This window comes from Lithobates pipiens, unplaced genomic scaffold, assembly GCF_037356315.1.
Source record: "Lithobates pipiens isolate NorthernLeopardFrog02 unplaced genomic scaffold, aLitPip1_a1.2 Scaffold_18, whole genome shotgun sequence".
Classification (NCBI taxonomy): Eukaryota; Metazoa; Chordata; class Amphibia; order Anura; family Ranidae; genus Lithobates; species Lithobates pipiens.
In genome coordinates this window covers 42,657,942-42,682,616 of record NW_027507758.1, presented here as the reverse complement: position 1 = coordinate 42,682,616, position 24,675 = coordinate 42,657,942, and the positions used below count along the sequence as shown (strand labels likewise).

Below are 24,675 nucleotides of genomic sequence, written 5' to 3'. Positions count from 1 at the left end.
CGCATCCTGGGACGGGTGACTGTGTGTTTATTAAAAGTAAGGAGCTACACTATGCCTTAAGACCCCTTTCACACCAAGCGTCAGCGGTAAAGTGCCACTATTTTTAGCACTGCTTTACCATAGTTTTAGCGGCGCTAGCAGGGCGGTTTTAACTCCTTGCTAGCAGCCAAAAAGGGGTTAAATCTACCCACAATACGCACCCGGTATTGCAACGCTGCCCCATTGATTTCAATGGGGGAGCAGCAGTGAGTTCACTGTTCCAAAGAAGCTGCTGGCAGGACTTTTTCTGACGCCCTGCCAGCGCATCGCTCCAGTGTGAAAGCCCTCGGGCATTCACACTGGAGTGAATGGAGCAGCTGTTTTGGGGCAGTTTACAGGCGCTACTTTTAAAGCTATAGCGCCTGCAAAATGCTACAGTGTGAAAGGGGTCTAAGAAAAAAATGATACTCGGCTGCACAATGTCAGTGGTTGCCAAGATGCAAGTGCTCTAGGCTGCCAGCATCCTAGCAACCAATGAAACTTGAGGGCACAGAGTCCTTAAGACCTGATGTTAGGTGTAAGGGGGTGCAGACACGACTCTTTATGAATTCCAAGGATGGCATGTCTCATATAATTTACATTTTTAAACTCATGATGCCAAGTTTTAGTTTAAAATCGAATTAATTTATTATAACAGGTATGCTTTTTAACATGCTGTCAAATATTTGACTTTAACACAAAAACCGGCCAACTTTCATTGATATTTGAAACCTTTCCAGGGGCACATCTTTAAAACTCAGGTCTGGTCATAGAAATAAAGTGTGTTTTTTTTTTTTGTGAGGCGCCACCTGCGCTGCCCTTACACAGCATGTCGCCCTAGCATCCTCACCTCACACGCTGCCCTTCTCCTGCGTGCTGACGCCGTCACGCAGCCGCGGCGTGCTGTCATCCTGTGTTGTGGCTGCTCGCACTGTTGGCGGGAGATTCCAGCATGGCCGTCCAACCGAAGGAGAAGCTGTCTATGGACAGCGGGGCGGAGAACGGCTTCCTCAGCTTCTACTTCTCCATGCCGGACAAGCCGGAGACCACCGTGCGGGTGTTCGACAGGAGCGACTACTACACGGTGCACGGCAGCGATGCCACCTTCGCCGCCAAGGAGGTCTTCAAGACTAATGGGGTCATCAAGTACCTGGGATCAGGTGCGGGCCTCGCTCCTGTCTGTCTATAGAACACTAGACCGCGTGTGAGACTACAATTCCCAGCATGCCCCGCACAGAACAAGCCAGGGGGGATGCTGGGACTTGTAGTTCTGTCATAGAGATGCAGCCTGTGCTGTGTGTGTTTATATGGCTGAGATGAGGATTTCTCCATCATACACAGTCATTCCTCTTATTGGTGGGCTCTACACATCTGGGAACATTATTATTACAAGTGTGACCTTCACTCCATACAAGGCGTCATCGTAACCCACCCCACCACCAATCTAAAATGGCTAGAAAAGGTTTTGTTTACTTTTAAGTCATTGGATTTGATTGACAACGGCGGGAGCCAATGGGACGTGCTGCTATCTATCCATTTAAGAACTGAGACAGCAGCTGGAGCCATGCTCACCCCCCCCCCCCCCCCCCCCGTTGGAACGTTCGGGTTCAGGTAAGTACAAAGGGCTCAAATCGCATTGCAAAGAATCTGATGTGATTTAAGCAGGAATGCAGCGCGATTCCTACCAAAATTGCATGCGGTTCAACTCCACTGCTCATGTGTGAACCCAGGCTGAAGTCGCAATGACGAGCCTGGGCACTCGCAAGAGCCATGCGGTAAACTGCGTGTGATTCGGACAGAAATCACAATGCATTCCTGTTTAAATCAGATTCTGTGCAGTGCGATTTGAGCCCATTCATTTCGATTGGGCTAGACTCACACTGCGAAGATATCGGTAATTGGTATCGGTGAGTACTTGCTCTTAAGGATGCACCGATACCTGTTTATTTTTTGAGTGAGTACTCGCCGATACTGTGCGTTGCAATTTGAGCTCATACAAAATAAATGGGCTCAAATTGCACTGCAAAGAATCGCATTTAATTTGAACAAGAATAGTGCGATTCCTGTCCGAATGCACATGTGGTTTGCCGCACAGCTCCTGTGTGGACTCAGGCTTGACGCAGTGACTTCAGCCTGGGTTTACACAGGAGACGGCGTGTGATTCGGACAGGAATCGCAGGAGACGGCGTGTGATTCGGACAGGAATCGCAGGAGACGGCCTGTGATTCGGACAGGAATCGCAGGAGACGGCGTGTGATTCGGACAGGAGTCGCACCGCTTCCTGTTCAAATCACATACGATTCTTTGCAGTACGATTTAAGCCCATTCATTTTGTATGGGCTCAAATCGCACCACACGGTATCGATAAGCGATATCGGCAAATACTTGAGCTGGGGCTGGGGAAAAAAATCGATTTAAATCTTGAATCGAGTTGAGAGGTCAAATTGATTAAAAATTTCAGCAAATCGTTTTTTTTTTTTTGGTTCCTTTTTTTTTTTTCACCAGGATCGGTGCTGACACCGGGCCGGTCCTGAGGAGCTGTGGGCAGGAGTTTTTAGGCGGGGCTGCGGCTTCGCCTAGTCCGCGAGGCCTGGCGCCGCAGACTAGGCCGAAGCCGCAGCTAAAAATTCCTGCCCGCAGCTCCTCAGGCGCGGTGTACATCAAAAAAACAAACAAAAAACTCTTCGAATAGTGAATCAATTTTTTTTTTTAAACCGCTGATTTATTTATTTTTTTGGAGAGAATCGTCCAGCTCTAACTTGAGCACAAGTATCGGTACTAATACTCTTAAACAGGTATTGATGCATCCCTATGTGTAACCTTGCAGGATGGGGGGGCTCGTATTTTGCTCGGAGTAGGGCTTTAATGTTCATTTAGCATTTTGATTGTTTGATCCATACACTGTTTCCACTTTATTTGAGTGTCGCTCTCTCATCATGGAAATGTAATGGGTTTAGCTTTGTGTTTATTGCTCCATTATGCAGCTGTTTATCCCCAAGCCACTTAAGTGTCTTGTGATCTTCCCTTTTATCCTACCTTTTAGGTGTATTTATAAGCTGTACACTGCAAGGTATAATGCTAATATCTCCATACACTAGATGGAATAAGCACAGACTCTTTACATATTATGATGGTATGATTTGTATAATGTACTGCAATGCACATTGTTTATTTGTAATGTGACAGAGCGAGGCTCTGTCCCTATGAAATTAGAGGTAAAGGAGACACAGAGTTTGCATATCTGCGGACTGCAGGACTACAGAGTGTAGAGTTTAAATGGAGAAAACTGCTCTGTCAGTTTTCTCCAGGTTTTGCTAGCTCCAGATGGGATTCTGTCGTTTGGAGATCCCTGAGAGTTATGGGTGGGACGGGATCTCCAACCCTGTGTCCGGGTCTTGAGGCTAGCGAGCAGGGTGTGTGCCCAGCTGCACACAGCCCATATAACGAGGGGATTTGTGTAGGATGGTGGTGTGTGAGCAGCTTGCTGCTTGAAGCTGTGCATGTCCAAAGCTGTGTGAAGGACTTGAAGCTGTGTGCGTCCAAGGAGCCGTGTGCTGTGTGTTGAAGGGTTGGAAGCTGTGTGCGTCCAAGCAGTTTGTTGGACGGGGCAAGTACCTATAGCAGCAGTACTGCTGAAGAGTAGCCAGGTGGGCTAGCATTTTCGTTCTGATTTTGCTGTATTTCATTTAAGCTTGGACCCCTGCGTGGGATTACTGGATGGACTAATATTTTGTTTTCTTCTAATAAACGTGGGCTACCAGGCCCTTAACCATACACGCCTGACTGATGTGGACTAAAAAAATGCATCTACCAATTGAGCTCATCACCCCAATGTCACAGTAAGGAGACTTGTGTGCAGCATAGGACAGCATTTCTCCCATCCTTAAAGTGGAGTTCCAACCATTTCTGTGTTTAAGTCGGCTTCAAAAAGTTTAGCTGCTGAGTTTAAATGAGCGCACATTCACCTGTCCCACAATCTGCCCTTCTCTCTATGGCACCGGCTGTGACAGCTTGCGGGTTCACAGCCAGGCGCGCACTATGTGTGCGCAAGTTGCATTACACGTTCTGACTGGCCAGGAAATCTGGGACCTGTGACGTGTCCCAGAAGATTGCGGGGAGGGTGGGGAGGAGAAATTTCGCTCTGAGCCACGGCACCATAAACAGAAGTTGGAGCTGGGTGCCTGTCAAAACTAGGTACCCACTCTCCCTCCCTCCCCCCACAAACAAAAATTACATGCCGAATGTGGCATGTAAGCGAGTTAGGAGGGCTTAAAGCGAAAGTGTCACATTTGGGTGGAACTCCGCCTTTAACAGCAGCAGCGTTTCACAACCCCGCCCCCCCCCTGCCTTCCCCATCATGGATTCCTTTCATCAAATATGAACCTTCACCCTTACCATGAGGTCATGTCACAAAGTGGGAGGCAGACCTATCCATCCTCTCTTGAATGCTGGGGGCCGCCCTGCATGCCATCTGCCTTGGATGAGCAATGTGCAATTCAAAGGTGCAGGCAGGACACCGTGAGGTTGATTTATTAAGGCTCCGTTCACATCTTGGCATTCCAAATCATGGCAAATCGCGGGACGCCCTTGCGATCCCAGTCGCTTCCAATGATGAATTGTGCAAACGCAGTCGAGATTCTGTTTGCGCAATTTTACTGAGATTCATCGGCAACAATCGGGGGGAAAAAACGCGCCGCAATCAGGGTGCCAATTAAAGTGATGGAGATCGTAAGGGTGCATCCACAATTTGCCTTGATCAGGGATGCCTAGATGTGAACACAGCCTAAAACTGGAAACTGCAAAATCTGGTGCAGCTGTGCATGGTAGCCAATTGGCTTCTAACTTCAGCTTGTTCAATTAAGCTTTGACAAAAATAAACCTGGAAGCTGATTGGCTACCATGCACAGCTGCACCATATTTTGCACTCTCCAGTTTTAGTGAGGACCAGTTCACACCACATGCAGTCCAGTGCGTGTGTTTTTTTTGTTTTTTTTTTTTTTTGTTTTCTGCATCAGAGGCATGGAACGTAGGTTAAATGCTTTCCAATGCCATAGTTCACACCAGTGCGGTCAGTTTCGGGATGTTTCAGTTCAAGGGGGGAAAAAGTAGAACATGCTGCATTTTTCCTGTACTGAAACATGGTAAAGCGCATAAACAACTCACAACTAGAGTGCATCAAAAACACACCACACCCCAGTACTGTGAAAAAAAGCATCCGGAAACACATAAACACATCAGAACATGTGCGTTTGACACGCAGAAACGCGTCTGTAACGGATCTAGAGTGCGTTTTTGTGGCATGAACTAGCCCTAAATTAACCCCAGTGTGCCTTGGCCTAGAGCATTAGTTATTGGTCTGGTGGCCTGCCTGTGTCATGGTAGCGCATGATGGTGCTCAGGGCAACCTGTTTGAGAGATGCTGGTATAGGAAATGTTTGTTTTGCCCATAACAACTATTGGAATTCACTTGTAGTTTATCTGCATCTTAGAAATCAAAAGGAAGGAATGATTCATGTCTCTTTACCTTTTTTATCTAGTATTTTTATTTATCGTGAATTTGCTGTTTTGTTTTTCCAGGGAACAAGAAATTGGAGAGCGTGGTACTCAGTAAAATGAACTTTGAGTCTGTTGTGAGAGATCTGCTGCTTGTTCGTCAGTATCGGGTGGAAGTTTACAAAAATAAGTCTTCGAGCAAATCCTCCAATGACTGGAACCTGGCATTTAAGGTAAAGGTTATTTTTCCCTGGAGATGTGTGAAAGATACCAGTTCATATAGGAGGACTATCAGTGTTGGGAGAAGGGCATCCTATGCCCAGGGCAAAGATGCCAATCTGTGCCCCCCCCCTCAGAACATAGCAGTACATACTTTGCCAAAACATATGTATTGGTTGCGGCATGAAATGAAGGGTCAATTGAGGTGCACTGTCCTGCAGTAGGGCCAACGGGGAGGGAGGAAGAAATGCCCCAGCATCAGTGTGAGCGAAAAAATGAGCAACACAGATTATTGGAAGTAGAAAATTAGTGTTGTGGAAGGAAAGAAGCACCCCTGAGTCATTAGTGTCATGTGAAGGAAAAAATGCTGCTGCATCAGTGTCGGTGAGAAACCAAGGATGACTGCTTTGGCTTCTGTATCTCACTAGGATGAGGGACAGAATGAAAGTTAATCTGCCTGGTGGTTTTCTCGAGTGTGGCTCGGGGTTAAATTTCAGCACAATTAGCGGTAACCCAGAGCCACACTCCTGCTGTCGGTCCTGGCTCCTCCTTCCTGCCGAGTGTCCCCAATAGCAAACCTCTTGCTATGGGGGCACTTGAGTAGGCTTGTTCCTGAGTCGTGCTTCTGTTAATGGACATTGTCCATTCACTCACACAGCATGGCTCGGGCCCCCTCACTCCCTCCTCGTTGGCCTACTGGCTGTGACAGCAGCAGGAGCCAGTGGCCAATGAATGAGTGGGAAGAGGGAGACCCGGGAGGGCTGCTGCTTTCATGTACATAGCTGGATTGGGCTCAGGTAAGGGTAAGGAGGGCTTGGGAGAGGAGCTGCACCCAGAAGTTTTTTTTTTTTTTTGTCTTAACGCATAGAATGCATTAAGTAAAAACCTTCTGCCTTTAGAATGTGTTATATGTACTTGCGCTGTGTAATGGTTTTGCACAGCAGTCCAGATCCTTCTCCTCTGGTGCTCCTGCCTTCTGAGTGTCCCCCTCATGTGGGCTAGATCCAGAGCCACGCTGTTTCCTGTTGACACAAACATAGTGGCACTCAGAGCGCCCTGCCCTTCACCACTTACCGTATATACTCGAGTATAGGCCGACCCGAGTATAAGCCGAGGCCCCCAATTTACCCCCAAAAAACTGGGAAACCTATTGACTCGTGTATAAGCCGAGGGTGAGATATGCCTGTCCATCCCTGTGTGTGTGTCCATCCATCCATCCATCCATCCCTGTGTGTGTGTCCATCCATCCATCCATCCATCCCTGTGTGTGTCCATCCATCCATCCATCCCTGTGTGTGTGTCCGTCCATCCATCCATCCATCCCTGTGTGTGTGTCCGTCCATCCATCCATCCATCCATCCCTGTGTGTGTGTCCATCCCTGTGTGTGTGTGTGTGTGTGTGTGTGTGTGTGTGTGTGTGTGTGAGGCCTTGTGTGTCCAGCCTACCTGTGTCCCCAGCCTCCGTCCGGTCCCGAGCCTCCGTCCGGTCCCGTCCCGTCCCGAGCCGAGCCTCCGTCCGGTCCGGTCCCGTCCCGTCCCGAGACTCCGTCTGGTCCCGTCCCGAGCCGAGCCGAGCCGAGCCTCCGTCCGGTCCCGTCCCAGGATCACCGCTCTTCGTCGGCGCCCATTTTCCTGTTCAAATGCCGCGCCTCCCTGTCTGTGATAGGCGGAACACAATTTCCCAGCAGTCTGTGTTCCGCCTATCACGGCCATCCTTTCATCCTCGTCCGTAGTACGAGGATGAGCGGATGTCCGTGATAGGCGGAACACAGGCTGCTGGGAAATTCAGTGTTCCGCCTATCACAGGCGAAGGCGGAGCCGGAGGCGCGGCTTTTGAATTAGAATAGAATGGCCGCTGTCTGTCTGCTCGACACGCTGATCGAGCAGGCAGACAGCGATGACTCGAGTATAAGCCGAGGGGGGCACTTTCAGCCTCAAAAAAGAGGCTGAAAATCTCGGCTTATACTCGAGTATATACGGTAGTTACTGGATTTGATTGACAGAAGCAGGGGCCAATGCAGTAACAACGGGAGGGGGGGGGGGGAGAGAGCAGTGCTAGATCAAGGTTGGGTCCACGTAAATATAAGGGGGCAGAAGGTGAGCTGCACCTAAAAGTGGGTGTAAGGGCTAAAAACACACCTTTAACCTATGTGGCCCTAGGGAAGGGGAGGAGAGCTGAAGGGCTCTGAGTGAGGTAAGACAGCTATGAGATTATTTTTTTTGCAAATATAAGTTTTATTCAGAATTTTCACACATATAGGGTAGAGTCCCCAAACAAAGTACAACATAGACAGTGAAGGACGCAGCCTCCCGAGTGTGCATCACAGTAACAGAAAGTACAATTGCCAACCTTGCAGTACATTGTAAATAGCGAGTGGATCCCACAGGTATCACTCCCTCCACCGATTTCGGTGGAAGGGCCAAAGACATACCAAGGCCGATCAAACATCTCCAGGTCCGGGCCCGCTGACAGAGGTCAAGGCTATTGTAAGCAGGCAATAGGTAGCAACCAGAAGAAGAGGAATAAAGTGAGTGCACAAACAGAAGAAAGAGGGGGGGACAAGAGACGTGGGAAGGGGAGTGGGATTGGGTGGGGAAGCAGTGAGGGGAGAGGAGGGGGGGTTTGAGGAAAGAGGGGAGTAAGGAAAGGAGAGACAGGGAATTGATTAGGAAAGAGGAATGGAGGCGATTCAGAGTTCCCCCCCATTGACGCCTGTCGACCGGCACCTCTCCACTCAACGCTCCAAAAGGTTTCTGCCTTCTGTCGAGTACACAAACGCATTCCAAAGAGACCAGGTCTTTCTGTAAACTTCCTGCCTATCTTGGGCTGTCATGATCAAATCCTCCATTTTGTTAATATCTTCCACCCTCCGTAGCCACATTGCCACGGAGGGGGGAGTTTGTTGCTTCCAGAGCAGAGGGATACAAGATTTGGCTGCATTGGTGAGACGGCGCAATATGGACCGTGCATATATCTTAGGGGGTAGATCCGATACGTGTAAGAGGAAGAACGCCGGGTCATTCAGGATCTGCCACTCTGTGAATTTTTGGGCTATGTTACGGACAGCCGTCCAAAAGTCAGAGAGCTTGGGGCAGGACCAAAAGACATGCAGGATCGTACCTCCTGCCTCCCCACAGCGCCAGCAACATGCAGACACGTCCGGGAAGATAAGGTGGAGGCGGCTGGGAGTCAGGTACCATCTCGTGAGGATTTTATAATTCAGCTCCTGTGTTTTGGTGCATATTGAGGATTTCAGGGTGAACCTTAGAACCCGTGCAATTTGCGCGGGTGTGAAGGTGCGATCCAGATCCCCCTCCCATTTCGTGAGACTAGAGATACGGTGCGTTTGAGGTGGGGTATTCAATAATACATACATTTTAGAGAGAAGTCGGGAGATGGGTTCCGTGCCAGATATGTATTCCTCAAACACGGTCAGCGGTCTGGAATAAGCCGTAGGATTCGGGATGGACTGTAGAAAGTGATGTAGACGCACGGCGTTCCAAAAATCCAGACCATAAAGACCCCTGTGATCCATAAGGTCACCAATAGAGACCCAGCCGTCACGTGTTACAAACTGAGGGGCCCTAGTAAGGTTGGAGTCCCGTAGCCGCCTAAACTGCGTGGTCGGTAGACCCGGCAGGAAGCCAGGGTTACCAAGGATCGGTGTCAGTGGCGACTCCGCGGTCCTCAGGGAGTACCGCAACACCACCTTCCCACTCTGGTAGAGAGTATTGCCTATAAGGGGGTGAGCTTTCACTGCTCTCGGCAACGTGGCCCTGCACCAGAGAGCAGACTGCAATGGAGCCGGACATTGATGTTGCTCAATTTGGACCCACAATTTGGTGGTGAGGTTGCGACCCCAATCAATCACTCTACTCAAATGGGAGGCGCTGTAATACTGCCCGACGTCCGGTAACGCTACACCCCCGCATCGTTTCGGGAGGGACAGTTGAGAACGCGGTATCCGAGGCTGCTTCTGTGCCCAGACAAAACGGGTAAACAGGGCCTGCACCTGTCTAAAATATGCAGGGGGGGATTTTGATCGGTAAAGCCTGAAACAGATATAAAAATTTAGACAAAATGCACATTTTCAGTAAATTACATCTACCGAACCAGGAATGTGTCCCCTTTTGCCAAGAGTCCAAAAGCAGCCGCGTCTTAGTAAGTAAGGGGGGGGAAATTGCATACGTACAGATCCGAAAGGTCTGGAGGAATGCTAGTGCCTAGGTAAGTCAGGGCGGTCGTCGTCCACTTGAAATGAAAGCTGGAGCGCAAAGTGGGAAGTAATCGTGGCGGCACCAGTATCCCCATGGCTTCCGATTTGGTGAAGTTTATCTTTAGGTTAGATAACGTTCCGTACACCTCAAACTCCTTGAGCAGGTTCGGTAAGGAGATGCTGGGGTTAGTCAATGTGAAAAGCATATCGTCAGCATAAGCTGAAAGTTTATATTGCGCGTCACCCACAACAACCCCCTGTATGTCTGGGTTCAGTCTCACCGTGGCTAGAAAGGGTTCTAAAGATAGTGGGCAGCCTTGGCGCGTTCCATTGGTTATCAGTAAGGGAGTTGACAGTGTCCCATTGATTTTAACTTGCGCTGTCGGCCTGGAATAAACCCCCGATATACGTGCTATCATCCGGTCCCCCAGTCCCACGTGTCGAAGCACAGCAAACAAGAATGGCCAACTCACACGGTCAAAGGCCTTTTCAGCATCTGTGTTCAACAGGACACACGGTGATCCCGCCGTTCTCACCACATGAATCAGATTAAGCACCTTTGTGGTACTGTCTCGGGCCTCTCGGGAGGGAATGAAGCCGACCTGATCTAAATGGACCAATTGCTGGAGATGGCTTGCCAGCCTAGTGGCCAAGATCTTGGTGTAAATTTTTAGATCCACATTTAGGAGAGAAATCGGTCGGTAACTACCGCAGGATGCCGGGTCCTTCCCTTCTTTATGAATCACTGAGATGTGAGCAGCTAAAGAATCTCTAGTGAACTCCCCTCCCATCCCTATGGCGTTGTAAAAGCGCAAGCATGGGCTGCCCCAGTATGTCTAGTAGTCGTTTATAGTATTGCAGCGTATAGCCGTCCGGTCCCGGAGCCTTCCCCGGCTTCATCGTCCCTATAGCGTTATGGATTTCCGTCATGGTAATGGGGGAATTCAGTTCCTCCCTCACTGCTGGTGACAAAGAGGGCATTTGGGACCTCTCTAGATAGTCGGTCAAGGCCGTCAGAGGTGGGGGGTGTGTCTTTAGATTATACAGGTCCGAGTAAAAATTCCTGAACTCCCGGGTAATATGCATGGGTAAGTGGATCTTCCGGCCCCCCGGCGCCACGACATGGGGAATATAAGTCAAAGTCTGCGCTCCCTGACCATTCTCGCCAGTAGCTTCCCACACTTGTCGCCTGCCTCGTAAGTCATCTTGCGGCAAGATTGTAGGGCAGCTTTAGCCCTATAATAAAGTATATCTGTAATCTGCTTCCTGGTGGTTAGTAGGTCATTTTCAGAGGATTGTGAGGGGGCATGTTTGTGTCTGGCCTCTATGACGTGTAGCTGTGCTAAAAGCTGGTCCAACTGTTTGGTGCATTCTCGTTTTATCCGTGCCCCATGTTTTATGAGGACCCCGCGCGCTACTGTTTTGTGGGCCTCCCACAAAACACCCGGAGCACAGTCTGGGAGGTAATTTTCCTGAAAATAACAACGCAATGTTTTGGTGACATCTTTCAAAACTTCCGGGGTTTGTAAGAGGCTTTCGTTCAAGCGCCAAAATCTATTCGTCAAGAAGGAAGCGTCAGACAGTCTGTAAGTAAGGAAAACCGGCGCATGGTCCGACCATGTCCTGTCACCTATGGAAGAGCTTTCAACCGCATGCAGTTGGGAGTGGGGGATCAGGAAGTAATCAATTCTGGTATAGAGCTTGTGCATGGGGGAGTAAAACGTGTAATCTCGCTCACCCGAATGTTGGAGTCTCCAGATATCTATGAGTTGTGAGTTATGTAGCGTCCTTGCAATGCATTTAAGCTGTGCAACCGGCATGGAGGTCTGACCAGATGAAGTGTCCACAGACGGGACCAGCGGGGCATTAAAGTCACCCCCTAGCAATAACTGCCCAACTTTAAATTCCTGCAATTTTTCCATGGTCCTCTCTAGAAAAGTGGCTTGGAGTTCGTTAGGGGCGTATACAGCTGCCAAAGTTACCTGCACGTGGCCAAGAAGCCCCTTAAGGAATACATATCGGCCTGAGGGGTCTAACAGGGACCCCTGGCACCGCCACGGGAGTTTACCAGAGAGGAGTATGGAGACCCCTTTGGATTTAGCTAGCGGGTTGGTCGAATGATACGTCCACGGGTAGTGTCTATTGCGTAGGTATGGTAGTGCAGTCGGTTTAAAATGTGTCTCTTGGATAAAGGCAATATCTGCATGTAACCTTCTTAGATCAGCTAAAAGAATGCAACGCTTTTCGGGCGTATTAAGGCCCTTCGCGTTGAGGGAGAGAACTTTCACATGTGACACCGACATGGTCAAATTGGGGGGAACCACCAAATCGGAGAGAAAGGGGGGGGGAACACCGGGGTGGGCAGACGGGGTTAATAGGAAGGGAGGGAGGGTTCAGGGGGATCAGAGCGGGGTGAGGGTGGGGATGGGGGAGGGGCAGGGAGGGGGGGGGGGAAGGAAAGGATCAGAAGAAGGGATGGGATGAGAATGAGCAGAGAGAAAGGAAGGAGAGATGGAGACCAGAAAGTCCGAAGACAGATGCTGGTAGAGAGAGAGAGAGAGGAAAAAGGGGAGAATTGAGTGGAGGAGAGAGAAAGAAGAACAGAGAAACCGTAACACGGGAGTGGGCCTAGTGCCCCTGACTCCCTTAAATAGAAATAAGAGCATATAGTCTCCCCGGGGGAACAAACCGTACCCCCCGGTGAAATATGCCAGCCTAATGGTGGGGACGAGACTGACAGGGAACCAGGCAGCCAGCTCCACAGGCCTGCCTCCCACCTCTGGTAGATCACAAAGGCACCATGCAGAACACCTCAAAAGTATAAGACAGAAATATAAAAAATAATTAACCAAACCAAAAATCAACAGTGCGGATTAATCTTACAGAGCCGAAGGACAGAATACAGAGCAGCAACCCAGGGAAGGCGGTCAACAGGTCATACCGCAGCCGGGTAGGGCAACCAGAGGCCCACCCGGGCACATACAACCCGCCGCCCCCCCCCCCCCCAGTCCCCCAACCCCTCCATCCCCGGACACCCCCCACCCAGCATGAACAGCGTGTGCCGCCCGCCGTGGTACCGGACCCGATGCATCCTCCCCAAGCCATAAAGAGTTGCCAAAAAACAACCCACCTCCTTCCTCCTGGAGAACATTGCAAGCAGGTCCCATAGTCAGTCAGCAGATATAAGGGCTAGCGTACATCCGATCGTCTGAGCTCCAAGTACCGGTCGTGCAAAGACAGGTCCCGTCCGATCGGGTCACACGGTCTATGAGATTATTTTGTGCTTTGAAGAGGAGAGGGAAGCTCTGGGGTTCATTTTCTCCCTCCACCCATTTACAACTGACTTTTCAGATATTCTTCTCCTAGCATCTGCCTTGGAATGAAAGCAATCCCAGTGGAAGCATGTACTTAGGTTTCCTCTGAGCATGCCCCTTCCCTCCCTATTTTGCTCTCTTCTGCCCACTGTAGGCTGCTATTGGAGAGAAGAGAGCACACAATCCTCCCTCCAGGAGCTATATGGCCCTCTGCTTTGGCTGACAGGAGTGGCACTGCCATTAGGCAGCTGGGGAACAGCACACTTTTGTATAGAATAGGGTTCCTGCAGAGGTTGTAATGGGTTCCTTGACCAATGAGCGAAACAAGTTCCCTTTGATCTTTAGCTATCTGTAAGGGGGTAATTCTTCCCACTGACCATCACACTAATGTATCATGAATGGTATAGATTTAGTTTTTAGCCAGGGTTCCCTGAGACCAAAATTGTTATTTCTAGCGTTTTTCTGTGTTGGGGAAGACTGGTAATGAATGATATCATTGTGCTTTCTGTACAAAGTGTGTGTATATTTAAATTTTTGTTCCAGGCCTCTCCAGGAAACCTGACTCAGTTTGAAGAGATCTTGTTTGGCAATAATGACATGTCCTCTGCGGTTGGAGTTGTTGGTGTCCGTCTGGTCAGCTCTGAAGGCCAGAGAGTGGTCGGTGTGGGTTATGTGGATTCCACTCTGAGGCGGCTGGGAGTATGTGAATTCTCAGATAACGATCAGTTCTCCAATCTGGAAGCCTTGCTGGTTCAGATCGGGCCTAAAGAGTGTGTGATGCCCGGAGGAGATAGTACCGGAGACATGGCAAAATTGAGACAGGTAAATGTATATCGGGGCAACAAAAACTTTGACAGACATGGGCAATGGGAATACTTTGTGGGTTTGTAATGGTTTGTGTGGTCTTGTACTTGCCAAGGGTAAACTATCAGTTTTGTGTTTAATTACTGCTAAAGATAAGCGATACACTGCTCAGTTTTTCTCTTATTCAGCCTGCGGGCTCAAATAGAGAAGATCATTTGATTTCCCCATCCACGCTAAACGGCAAAAATAGAGGAATGCCCACTGCTGGCTATTGTATTGATGCACCTGTGGCTGCCTGAATACAGTGGCACTGGTGAACAGTGACTGCATCTGATAGGCCAAGGGTTGTTATCCTTGGCTCACCCACTGTGTTGCTGATCTGCAACAAGCATGTGAAATCCAAATCCCCTGGCACTTGCTGTGGGTGTGATCAGGTTGGAGGGATCTGAGGGGTGTGATCAGAGTTAGAGATGGGCTTGGGCATGTTTGGGATCCTAGTCTTAACCCACCTGCCCGATCCAGCCAGGAAGCAGACACTGCACACCGCTAATCATAGGCAGTGAGACATTTCCCAGTCTGCAGCTGCACAGACCTGGAAATGTCACTGCCTGTGATTAGAGGTGTGCAGTGTCAGTTCCCTGGCGGGATCGGGCAGGTGGGTTGATGTTAGGATCCCGACACGCCCACCTCGGAGTGGAGGAAGCTGGTTGGGGTTATGGGGGTGTGGTCAGAGTGGAAGAAAGGGGGATCTGGGGGTGTGGTCAGAGTGGAGGGAATCTGGTCTGGGGTGGTGGGGATATTTAAAAGCCCACAGGTTAGGGGGCACAAATTACTTGACTTGCTCCCGGGTGCTGACAACCCACGTTATGCCACGATCAGTTGTTTAGGATTGTCCCGGTAACTGTTGTATTGCATTGTACAGATTGTCCAGAGAGGTGGGATTCTGATCACAGACAGGAAGAAGGCAGAGTTCACTACAAAGGACAGCGTCCAGGATCTTAACCGTTTGTTGAAAGCCAAGAAAGGAGAACAAGTCAATAGTGCTGCATTACCAGAGATGGAGAAGCAGGTATGACCTATATTTACTGTTTCGGAACATCTGCAGAAGCGTTTCCCCCACATGGCATTGCTTGGGCTTGGTGAGAGAACACTTAAGCACCAAGCGTTACATTTGGCTAGCCCTTTTCTTATAACCAGTATTCCGTTTTTGAAGGAAGTTCTGGTGGTTCCCTGTGGAGCCAGACTGCTAGTCTCATGTAAACCCTTTATGGTACCTTCTATCTATTTCCACACTTGGTTTATATAGTTGTATTGACATTTACACAGTAAAGTGTGCTGTCCCAAGGCAGATTTCTGCTTTCAGCAGGTTTATCAAGTCAGATCATTGAGAGTCCATTCATATTTGTGCATTGTGACTTTGCAGGCTTTCAAAATGCATGGCAATGTACCTGCTCTATCTGCAGTGCATTGTAGTGAGAGAGAGGTGGAGATATCTAGATATATCTATATATTTTATATATAGATATATAATCTGTATCTCTATTTTGCCTATTATAATTTTTTTATTTTTTTTTACGGTAAAACATAATGCACCACAGCACATATCATGAACTGCCAAAAGGGGTCGTGTTTTTTCACTCATGGTGCGTTGAGTTTTTAAAGTATTGCACCAGTGATCACCAGATGGTGGGTGTAATGCCACGCTCCTGCAGAATGTCTGTGTAGCTCTCTACCCCTACCTCTGATATTGGCAGGCAGTTACCGAATGACAAGCTTAGTGAGCAACCTAGAGCTCCCATCAGCGCTCTGGTAGGTCATTGAGAACTACAAGCCGACAGCTGCAAAGGCTGACGGTACTTGCATTTAATTGATTCGCATAGATCTGTGAATCGGACTGCTATGTGGGCTGAGCCCCACTCGGCCATGCTCTTTGAATCGTGATGGCGAGTATGGGGAGAAGATCCGCAGCTCGCTTTCACAAGCAGGTTGGGGGCGGGGGGGAGAGAGGTCAGATGCTGAACGTGTTCTACTCTATATAGGGTTATAACATGTTCAGAAAGGTGAACTTCTCCTTTTCGGCACCACACTTCTTACTCTCTCTCAATTTATTTTTATTGTTTCTCTTTCAATATATATAATTGTTGACACTGATCTCCTCCTGTGATTCTAGGTTGCAATGTCTTCTCTCTCAGCCGTTTCGAAGTATCTAGAGCTGTTGTCAGATGAATCCAATTTTGGCCAGTTTGTAATGACCAGCTTTGACCTGAGCCAGTACATGAAGCTGGATAACGCAGCAGTTGGTGCTTTAAACCTTTTCTCGGTGAGTGTTTACTAAATACACAAAGCACTAGGGTCTTGTTGGCTCACATTCCATCCACGACACCATCTGGCTGGATGTTCTTCCTGTGCCTGCTTGGTTTTCTTTTGGGTACTCCAGTTTCCTCCCACACTCCAGACATGCTGGTAGGTTAATTGGCTCATGTCTAAATTGGCCCTAGTGTATGGATGTTTTTCAGGCTATAGGGGGCCCAGAGTGGCCAGTTGAAATAGAAAATGCGCCCAGCGTCAGTTGGAGTCAGAAAGTAACGTTGTGCCTGTAATTGGTAGGGGGAGCAATAGTGCCCCGTCATTGCCATTAGTGGGATGAATAATGCCCCATTGCTGGTGTCAGTGGGAGGAATTGTGTCCCTTTGTTGGTGTCATTGGGAGGAATAGTGTCCGAGGACCAGATAAAGGCAAGCAAATGGACGCATTTGGCCCATGGCTGCATTTTGGAGACCCCTGCCTTAAAGTGTAGGTTTCATGAGGGCAGCGACAGATATATATACTATATGTAAAGTGTTGTGTAAAATTGTCAGAGCTGTACGAGTAACTGAAATTATTATTTTTCTAGCGCTGACTATTCCCCCACCTTTATTTACATGTCTAATTCAGATTTAGTGATCTTGGGGCAGGGCTTAGGTATGGATGTGGACATTGACTATACTATTGAATGAAGAAACAAACCGGTCACCGGTTGGAGTCCCTGGCGCGATGTTATGGCATCACGTCCGGGTCGGTGGAAGTAAACAAAGCTGAGGCTGCAGCTGGAAAAGCCAATTGTGTGTGTGTGTGTGTGTGTGTGTGTTTTTTTTTTTTTTTTTTTTTTTTTTTTTTTTATCTCAGCCTTTCCAGCCTGTAGGAGAGATGTGAGGTCTTATTTAAGTAATAAAAATAAGTGATCAAATTTTTTATTTATTTTTTTAAAGAAAAAAAAAAGTGTAAAAATAAAGAATAAAAAATCATTTTTAAAGTGCTCGTGCACAGAAGCGAGCACATACATAAGTTGCGCGCCCACATATGTAACCTGCATTCAAATCACACATGTGAGGTATCGCTGCATGCGTTTGAGCAAAAGCAACAATTCTAGCCCAAGACCTCCTCTGTAACTCTAAACATATTTTTAATAGCGTTGCCTCTGTAGATTAAGTACCAGAGTTTGGCGCCATTCCACAAGTGTGCACAATTTTAAAGTATGACATGTTGTGTATCTATTTACTCGGCATAGCATCATCTTTCAAAAGCGTTTGAAAAATCGCTGCGCAAATACTGTGTGAAATAAAAAGTTGCAACTAACGTCATTTTATTCCCTAGGGTCTGGCAAAAAACCCATATATATAATGTTTGGGGGTTCTCTAATTTTCTAGAAATAAAATTATGATTTTTAAATGTAGGAGTGAAGTGCCATAATTGGCCTGGGTGAGAAGTGGTTAAATTGTAAGATTGGGGGGGGGGGGGAGAGAGAGAGGAGAGGAGGTCAATATACTGTAACAAATGCACAATTTCCTAATGTATATCCCCTCATAAATGCCACTGAAAGAAAAATACCTTGGATCTGTCAGAAATCCAGTGTGCTTCTAACTTCCTGTTTGAGCTGACAGCACAGTACCTCTGCTGCACTGACATCCCAAGCAGTGTTGTCAGCAGTATTGCTGCTGTGCTCACCATTTTAAAATGGGAGAAGCCGCCTCTACTAGTGCTATTCCCAGCCTGGGTTCTTGCAGGGCTCCTATGATGCCTAGTGCCGCGTACATACAGATGGATTTTCCAACGGCAAATGTTTGATGGTGGGTTTTTGTGGGAAATTCTGACCATGTGTAGGCCCCATAAGACATTTCCCATCAGAAATTTCCAACACACGAAATTTGAGATCTGGATCTCAAATTTTCCGACAACAAAATCCATTGTCGGAAATTCCGATCGTGTGTACACAATTCCGACGCACAAAGTTCCACGCATACTCGGAATCAAGTAGAAGAGCCGCACTGGCGGTTGAATCTTCAATGTTCTCAGCTCATCATACGTCACCGCGTTCTTGACCTTCGGAATTTCCGAAATTTGTGTAACCGTGTGTATGCAAGACAAGTTTGAGCCAACATCCGTCAGAAAAAATCCCATGGATTTTGTTGTCGGAATGTCCGATCGTGTGTACGGGGCATAAGACTTTCACCTGCTGACACAGTTGTCCTATATATGGACCCAACAGTACAGGACTTCCTGTGTTCCTCATTCAGTTTCAAGGAAATGATTTTATAGGAGGAACAAAAACCCTATTTTTAATTTTTCTGACATTGCGAAACGCTGATCTACATCTCTCCGTGCCCCGGGAATTTGTCACTGTTGAGCCTTGTTTTCTGTATTGAGCAGCCATACAATATAAGAATTCTTTGAAATTAGTCTTGTTCATGTGTAGACACAGTTCTCAGTACAAGTTTCATCAGGTCTGTGTATTCACAAGGGGATTCAACCGTGATTATGTTCTGGAATGTATGCAGCTCCTCTTCCTATTCTACAATGTATACGCCCAAAAACGCAAAGTACTATACTGAAGTTTCACTTTACTTTCAATATGTTTTTATTTATAATTCAAGGTGAGGCAGTAAGAAAACATCACAAATAATACGGTCAGTGAACAAGTAAAATCTGGACAATATGACCCTCGTCCCATACAGCAATCGGGTCAATCAACAGTAAAACATGAAAGCGTAAAACCATAAGTCAAATAGGTTAAACGGAATCAGTATAATGGTAGACTATACATTACAGAGTAGCCCAAAAAAAGTATGGTGTTCCACCAATCAAAACTACAGACCCGTCCCACCCTCTGTAAGACCCAATTGGATCTTGCACATAAAATCTTTGATATCTATATTGTCAAGAATAATAACAGAATAAAAACGGAGCAAAGCAGTGGGAAGAAGAGACAAAGAAAGAAAGACAATAGGGAGGGGGGGAGAACGCTCCTACACCCCTCTTCCACTAGGAACGACCGCACAGAGTGGTGCCCGACCTCTTGTTGTTTTTCAAAGTATATAAAAGTATCTTATTAGACAATAGATATAGAGAAGAAAGAAAGAGAGAAGAAAAGAAAAGAAAAAGAAAGAAGAAAAGAGAGAGAGAGAGAGGGTCAACCAGCGGCAAATCACAGTGGGGAAATATAGTTGATCCATGGATCCCAAATTACATTAAATTTCTTGGAGTTATTACGAAGGGTCCAGGTGAGTCTATCATTAACCATAATCCAGTTAAGCTTAAGTTTTACAGAATCAAGAGGAACCATCGACTGCTTCCAATATCTAGCTATAGTTATCCTAGCAGCTAGGATTATATATGTGATCAGCTTAAAAGATTTCCTAGGAACCCCATCAGGGAGCTTCTGAAAAAGCGCTACCTCCGGGGCTCTACGAATATTAACCCCAGTAACCGTGTATATAAGGTTAAATATACGAATCCAAAATCTGGCTACAATCGGGCACTGCCACCAAATGTGGTACATTGAACCCAGCTGACCACACCGTCTGAAACACATGGGGGAAGTAGACGGATGCATCTTAGCTATCCTGGTTGGTACTAGATACCATCGCAGTAGAGTTTTATAATTTGCCTCAATCAATGCAGTATTAACAGATATTTTAGATAAAGCATAGGCTATATCCTGCCAATCAGACAGATCAAAAGTAAGATTCAAGTCCCGTTCCCAATGGATCATATAGGGAAGTTTAGTAATTGGGTCCGTAATGGTAGCATAAATGGTAGATATACGCCCCCGTATTTGGTCCTGTGATTGGCAGGATAATTCAAAATTCGTAAGAGTAAACGGTCTCTCTATCCTACAAAATTTAGAACGTATAAATGATACAATCTGATTATACCGAAACAGCTCACTAGGGGGCATCTGTAACGTCTCTACAAAGTACTGCAAGGAGTGAGGTCGGCCCCCAGGTAAATAGTCACCTATCCGTAGGAGGCCCTTATTGAGCCACCACTGGAATACCTGTGGGGTCAAGCCAGGTGGAAACTCTGGGTTACAAAACACCGGAGCCAAGGGAGTATGTGAAGACACCAATGGTTTACGATGGCGTACTCTGTCCCAAACCTCAAGGGAGTGGGACAGGGTAGGGCATAAGATAGGAGGGCGAAGGCGACTTGGTAGCCACATCAGGGAGCCAATAGCAAGAGGATGGCACGAAAGGGCTTCAATAGATACCCAAAGGGGCTGAGGCCCCCTGGCCGTGGTATATGAAAGTTGTGTTATCTGAGCCGCCTGATAATAAGCTTGTAGATTAGGGAGGCCAAGCCCACCGCGTAATTTTGAGGTATATAGCGTTGATTTATTCATGCGGGGTTTCCCATTACCCCAAATAAAACGGAGAACATCTCCTTGTAACTGTTGTAATTCCCTCCTCGGGACTGCGATGGGTAGGGTCCTAAAATAATAAAGTAGTCTGGGGAGAAAGGTCATTTTGATGGAATTGATCCTACCAAACCAAGATAAAGAATAATCCCCCCAACATCGAAGATCCTCACGTAAACGGCGAAAAAGTGGGGGATAATTGGCTTTGTATAAGGTGCCAATCGAGGATGTCAATTGAATACCTAAATAGGGAATAGAAGTTGAGGTCCATTGGAAATGAAAATCGCGTCGCAACTGTTGTTCTATTAAGGGGGACAGAGAAACGTTAAGGGCCATCGTTTTTTGGGTGTTTAAAGTAAGACCTGAAAGTTGGGAAAATCGACGAAATAGGGATAACAAGTTAGGTAGAGTAATTGTAGGGTTGGTAACATACATAAGAACATCGTCGGCAAACAAAGAACATTTATGTTCCTGCTGCCCACAACATATTCCATAAATTCGGGGATGAGAACGAATCGCTACCGCTAAAGGCTCTATTGCCAACGCAAAAAGTAATGGGGAAAGCGGGCAGCCCTGCCTCGTGCCACGGCCAATGAAAAAAGAAGATGATCTATAACCCCGGATAGCAACCTGGGCCGACGGTTTGCTATAAAGTTTTTGTAATAAGGAAATAAAAACAGGACCAAAACCAAATGCCCCAAGAGTAGTAAATAAATAGTCCCAATTAAGGCTATCAAAGGCCTTGTGAAGGTCCAATGAGAGCAATAGCAATTCCCGAGATCCAGGAGCGTCCCATTGGGAGCGAACCGCAGAAATCAAAGCTATGGATCGGCGAATTTGGTCTAAAGTTTGGCGTTGATGTATAAAACCTGATTGGTCTTTATGTATATATTGTGGTAAAAAGGCACCCAATCGTAGTGCTAATAATTTCGTAAGGATTTTGAGATCACAATTAATCAATGATATAGGGCGGTAATTAAGGATATCAGTAGTATCTTTGTTTGGTTTAGGTATAACACTAATGTAAGCTCTATTTTCATCTAAAGGTACTTCGCCACCGTCCCGTAAGGAATTAAAATAGAGAGCCATATGAGGGACCAAGTGTTCAGCAAATTTTTTATAATAGCTATTAGGGAGTCCATCAGGACCAGGCGATTTATGCAGAGATAGTAATTTAATGGTATGGTGTAACTCTTCACAAGTGATAGGTTGGTCCATAATTGCTCTATGAGAGTCCGTAAGAGACGGTAGCGATAAGGTGCTTAAGAAATTGTTGATAGAAACAGACGCGTTGTCGTGGGTTGGGGCATAAAGTGTAGTATAAAAATTCTGAAATTCGTTAAGGACATTCTGGGGATTTTGAGAAAGATTACCCCCTGAAAGTCTAATTTTAGGGAGAGCCACATGCGTGTGTTTAGGGGTAAGTTTGTGCGCCAGCAATGAACCTGGACGATCACGCCATGTAAAGAACCTGTGGTTGGTCCAGCGAAGACATTTTTCGGCTTTCGTAGTAAGGCAGATATTAAGTTCAGTACGGGCCTGTTCAAGTTTAATCAATAAGTCTGGATGAGGGAGTCGTTTATGTTGGGCAGCTAGGGTTTCATATTCCTTAGTTTTGGTCAGGATCAAGGCAGTATTAGCCTTATGAAGTCTGGACATCAATTGAATTAGAGAGCCCCGAATGGAGGCCTTATGAGCCGCCCAATTAATAGCAGGGTTGGTATCCTCTGCTTTGTTAACCGCAAAATATGCCTTCAGGTGGGTTATAATCTCCGTACAGTGAGATTCATTACCAAGGATAGACTCATTCAGCCTCCAGTGGGGCTTCGCCAATTTAAACATTAGATTCGAAAACAGTACCACTACTGGGTCATGATCTGACCAAGGTGTAGATACAATTTTAGCTGTAGTCAGTTTAGGCAGCAGTCCCGAGGCAAGAAGCACATGGTCAATACGTGAATAGCGGTTGTGGGCCCTTGAAAAATGAGAATAGTCGCGGGCGGTAGGGTTGGTCTCCCTCCAAGCATCAACTAAATCATAGCGATGTAATAACTGAGCAAAACTGCGGCTACATTTGGGAGGGGATCGAAGACAAGATAAATGTGATTTATCCAAACTATGATCTAATGCTAAATTAGAATCTCCGGCTAGGATCACATCACCCTCAAATTCCGACTCTAAGGACCGGAGCAAGGCTTTAAAAAATGCTACCTGATTCGTGTTGGGGGCATAATAAACCAGAATAGTCACCAAGTTGTTCCCCAAATGACCTTTAACCAATAGAAACCTCCCCTCTGGATCCCGCAGTACTTTAGTCTCTGTAAATGAAAGTCGCCGTGACAAACAGAGTGCCACTCCTCGTTTTTTCTCTGTGGCATTGGCAAAGTAACACACAGGGAAATCTCTATGGATATAGCGGGGGGTAAAAGAAGAGGGAAAATGAGTTTCCTGAAGAGCTACAATATCTACATGCAGAGATTTATAATAGTTAAATATCTGGATTCGTTTAGATGGGGAGCCCAATCCTTGAACATTATGAGATAGCAGTCGGATGGTTCCAGTCGAGTCAGTTAACCGGGACATGGTAAAAAGCATAAATGTGCATGATAGACAGACTCGCCCAACGAAGGCAACACATGGACCTCTTTGATGAACCAGAATGCCGCTGGCCGACCCTCAAGGAGAAAAAAAAAAGAATTAGTAATGAAGCCTGGAAGGAAAGCAAAGAGAGAGAGAAGAAGAGAAAAAAAAAACGATACACAGGTGCAACAACACCCAGTATCAAGGGAAATAAAAAACATTAAGCAACAAAAAAGCAAACAAAATATAGTAACGTAGACCAGAATCCAAGTCTGGAAGTGTGGGAGTCTCCACCAAAGAAAATCAATGGGGAGAGTCCTATCGACAGGGAGAGCACATAGCCACCTCCCGGCACAATAAGAAACAACAAATGTTATGCCCATAGATCCATACCTGAAAACTCTAAATAGCATAAGAAAAAAAAAAGTATACAATAATCTGATCAGGTGACCAAAAAATTATGCAAACGGTAGCTAATGTCCTATATAAGGACCACAGAGAAGCTACCGTACGAAAAAACATCCCCAGACCCCAGGAAGAAGGGAAAAAACAACAAAAAACAAAAATCTACAACTCTATATGTTATCCCTTTCCCCCCAGAGTCCGGTGTACCAGTAGGATCAAAAAATCAGAAAAAAATATAATAAAAAGAAAAAATAGAGTCCTTCAGGTTTCTTCGAAGTCGGGGAAGACCAAAGCGGCAAAAGCGGGGGGGGGGGGATCAGCAGCTGTGGGCGGACCAGAAGAAACTGGAGCCTGGGAAATGAATCCCAATTTCAGTAAGATTCTTTCTCCATCAGCGAATGTAGAAAAGGCATAGGATCGATTGTCAAAAGTAAATTGCAAGCGGAAAGGATAATTCCAGCGATAGCGAATATTGCGCTGAATCAAAGGGGACAACAGCGGTTTAAATGCCCTCCTCTTTTGGATGGTAGCTTGCGATATATCCGCGAAAATTTGAATACGATGACCTTCAACCTCTAGATCAGGGCGATCCCGGGCATACCGCATGATGGCTTCTTTAATCCCAAAGAAATGAGGCTTCACAATCACATCACGGGGTGGTCCATCAGGCTTCAGGGGAACCAAGGCTCTATGAATGCGATCAATTTCCAGATGAATATCATCAATCTCTGGGACCGCTAAATGCATCAAAGAAGACGTAAAGGAGGTGATATCTTTAACCGATTCCGGTAAACCGCGAATACGGAAATTATAACGTCTGGCGCGGTTTTCCAAGTCGTCAATTCTATTATAGGCTTCCTCTAAACGATCATGGAGGTCGGTAATCATGTCAGAATTCTGCGACACTCTATGGACAGTCTCATCAACTTTAGATTCAATACTATCCAACCGA

The 24,675-nt window shown here is 46.8% G+C and overlaps 1 protein-coding gene across 1 annotated transcript in view; it reads left to right on the top strand.

Moving 5' to 3' along the window:
• The first annotated feature begins 921 nt into the window (after window positions 1-921).
• Window positions 922-24,675, top strand: part of MSH2 (mutS homolog 2) — a 185,331-nt gene continuing 161,577 nt past the window's right edge. The window contains exons 1-5 of the mRNA XM_077485623.1: window positions 922-1,178; window positions 5,596-5,744; window positions 13,805-14,083; window positions 14,988-15,134; window positions 16,236-16,385. Coding sequence (XP_077341749.1) covers window positions 971-1,178; window positions 5,596-5,744; window positions 13,805-14,083; window positions 14,988-15,134; window positions 16,236-16,385 — 933 coding nt within the window. The 5' untranslated portion in view covers window positions 922-970. The remainder of the gene's footprint in view (window positions 1,179-5,595; window positions 5,745-13,804; window positions 14,084-14,987; window positions 15,135-16,235; window positions 16,386-24,675) is intronic.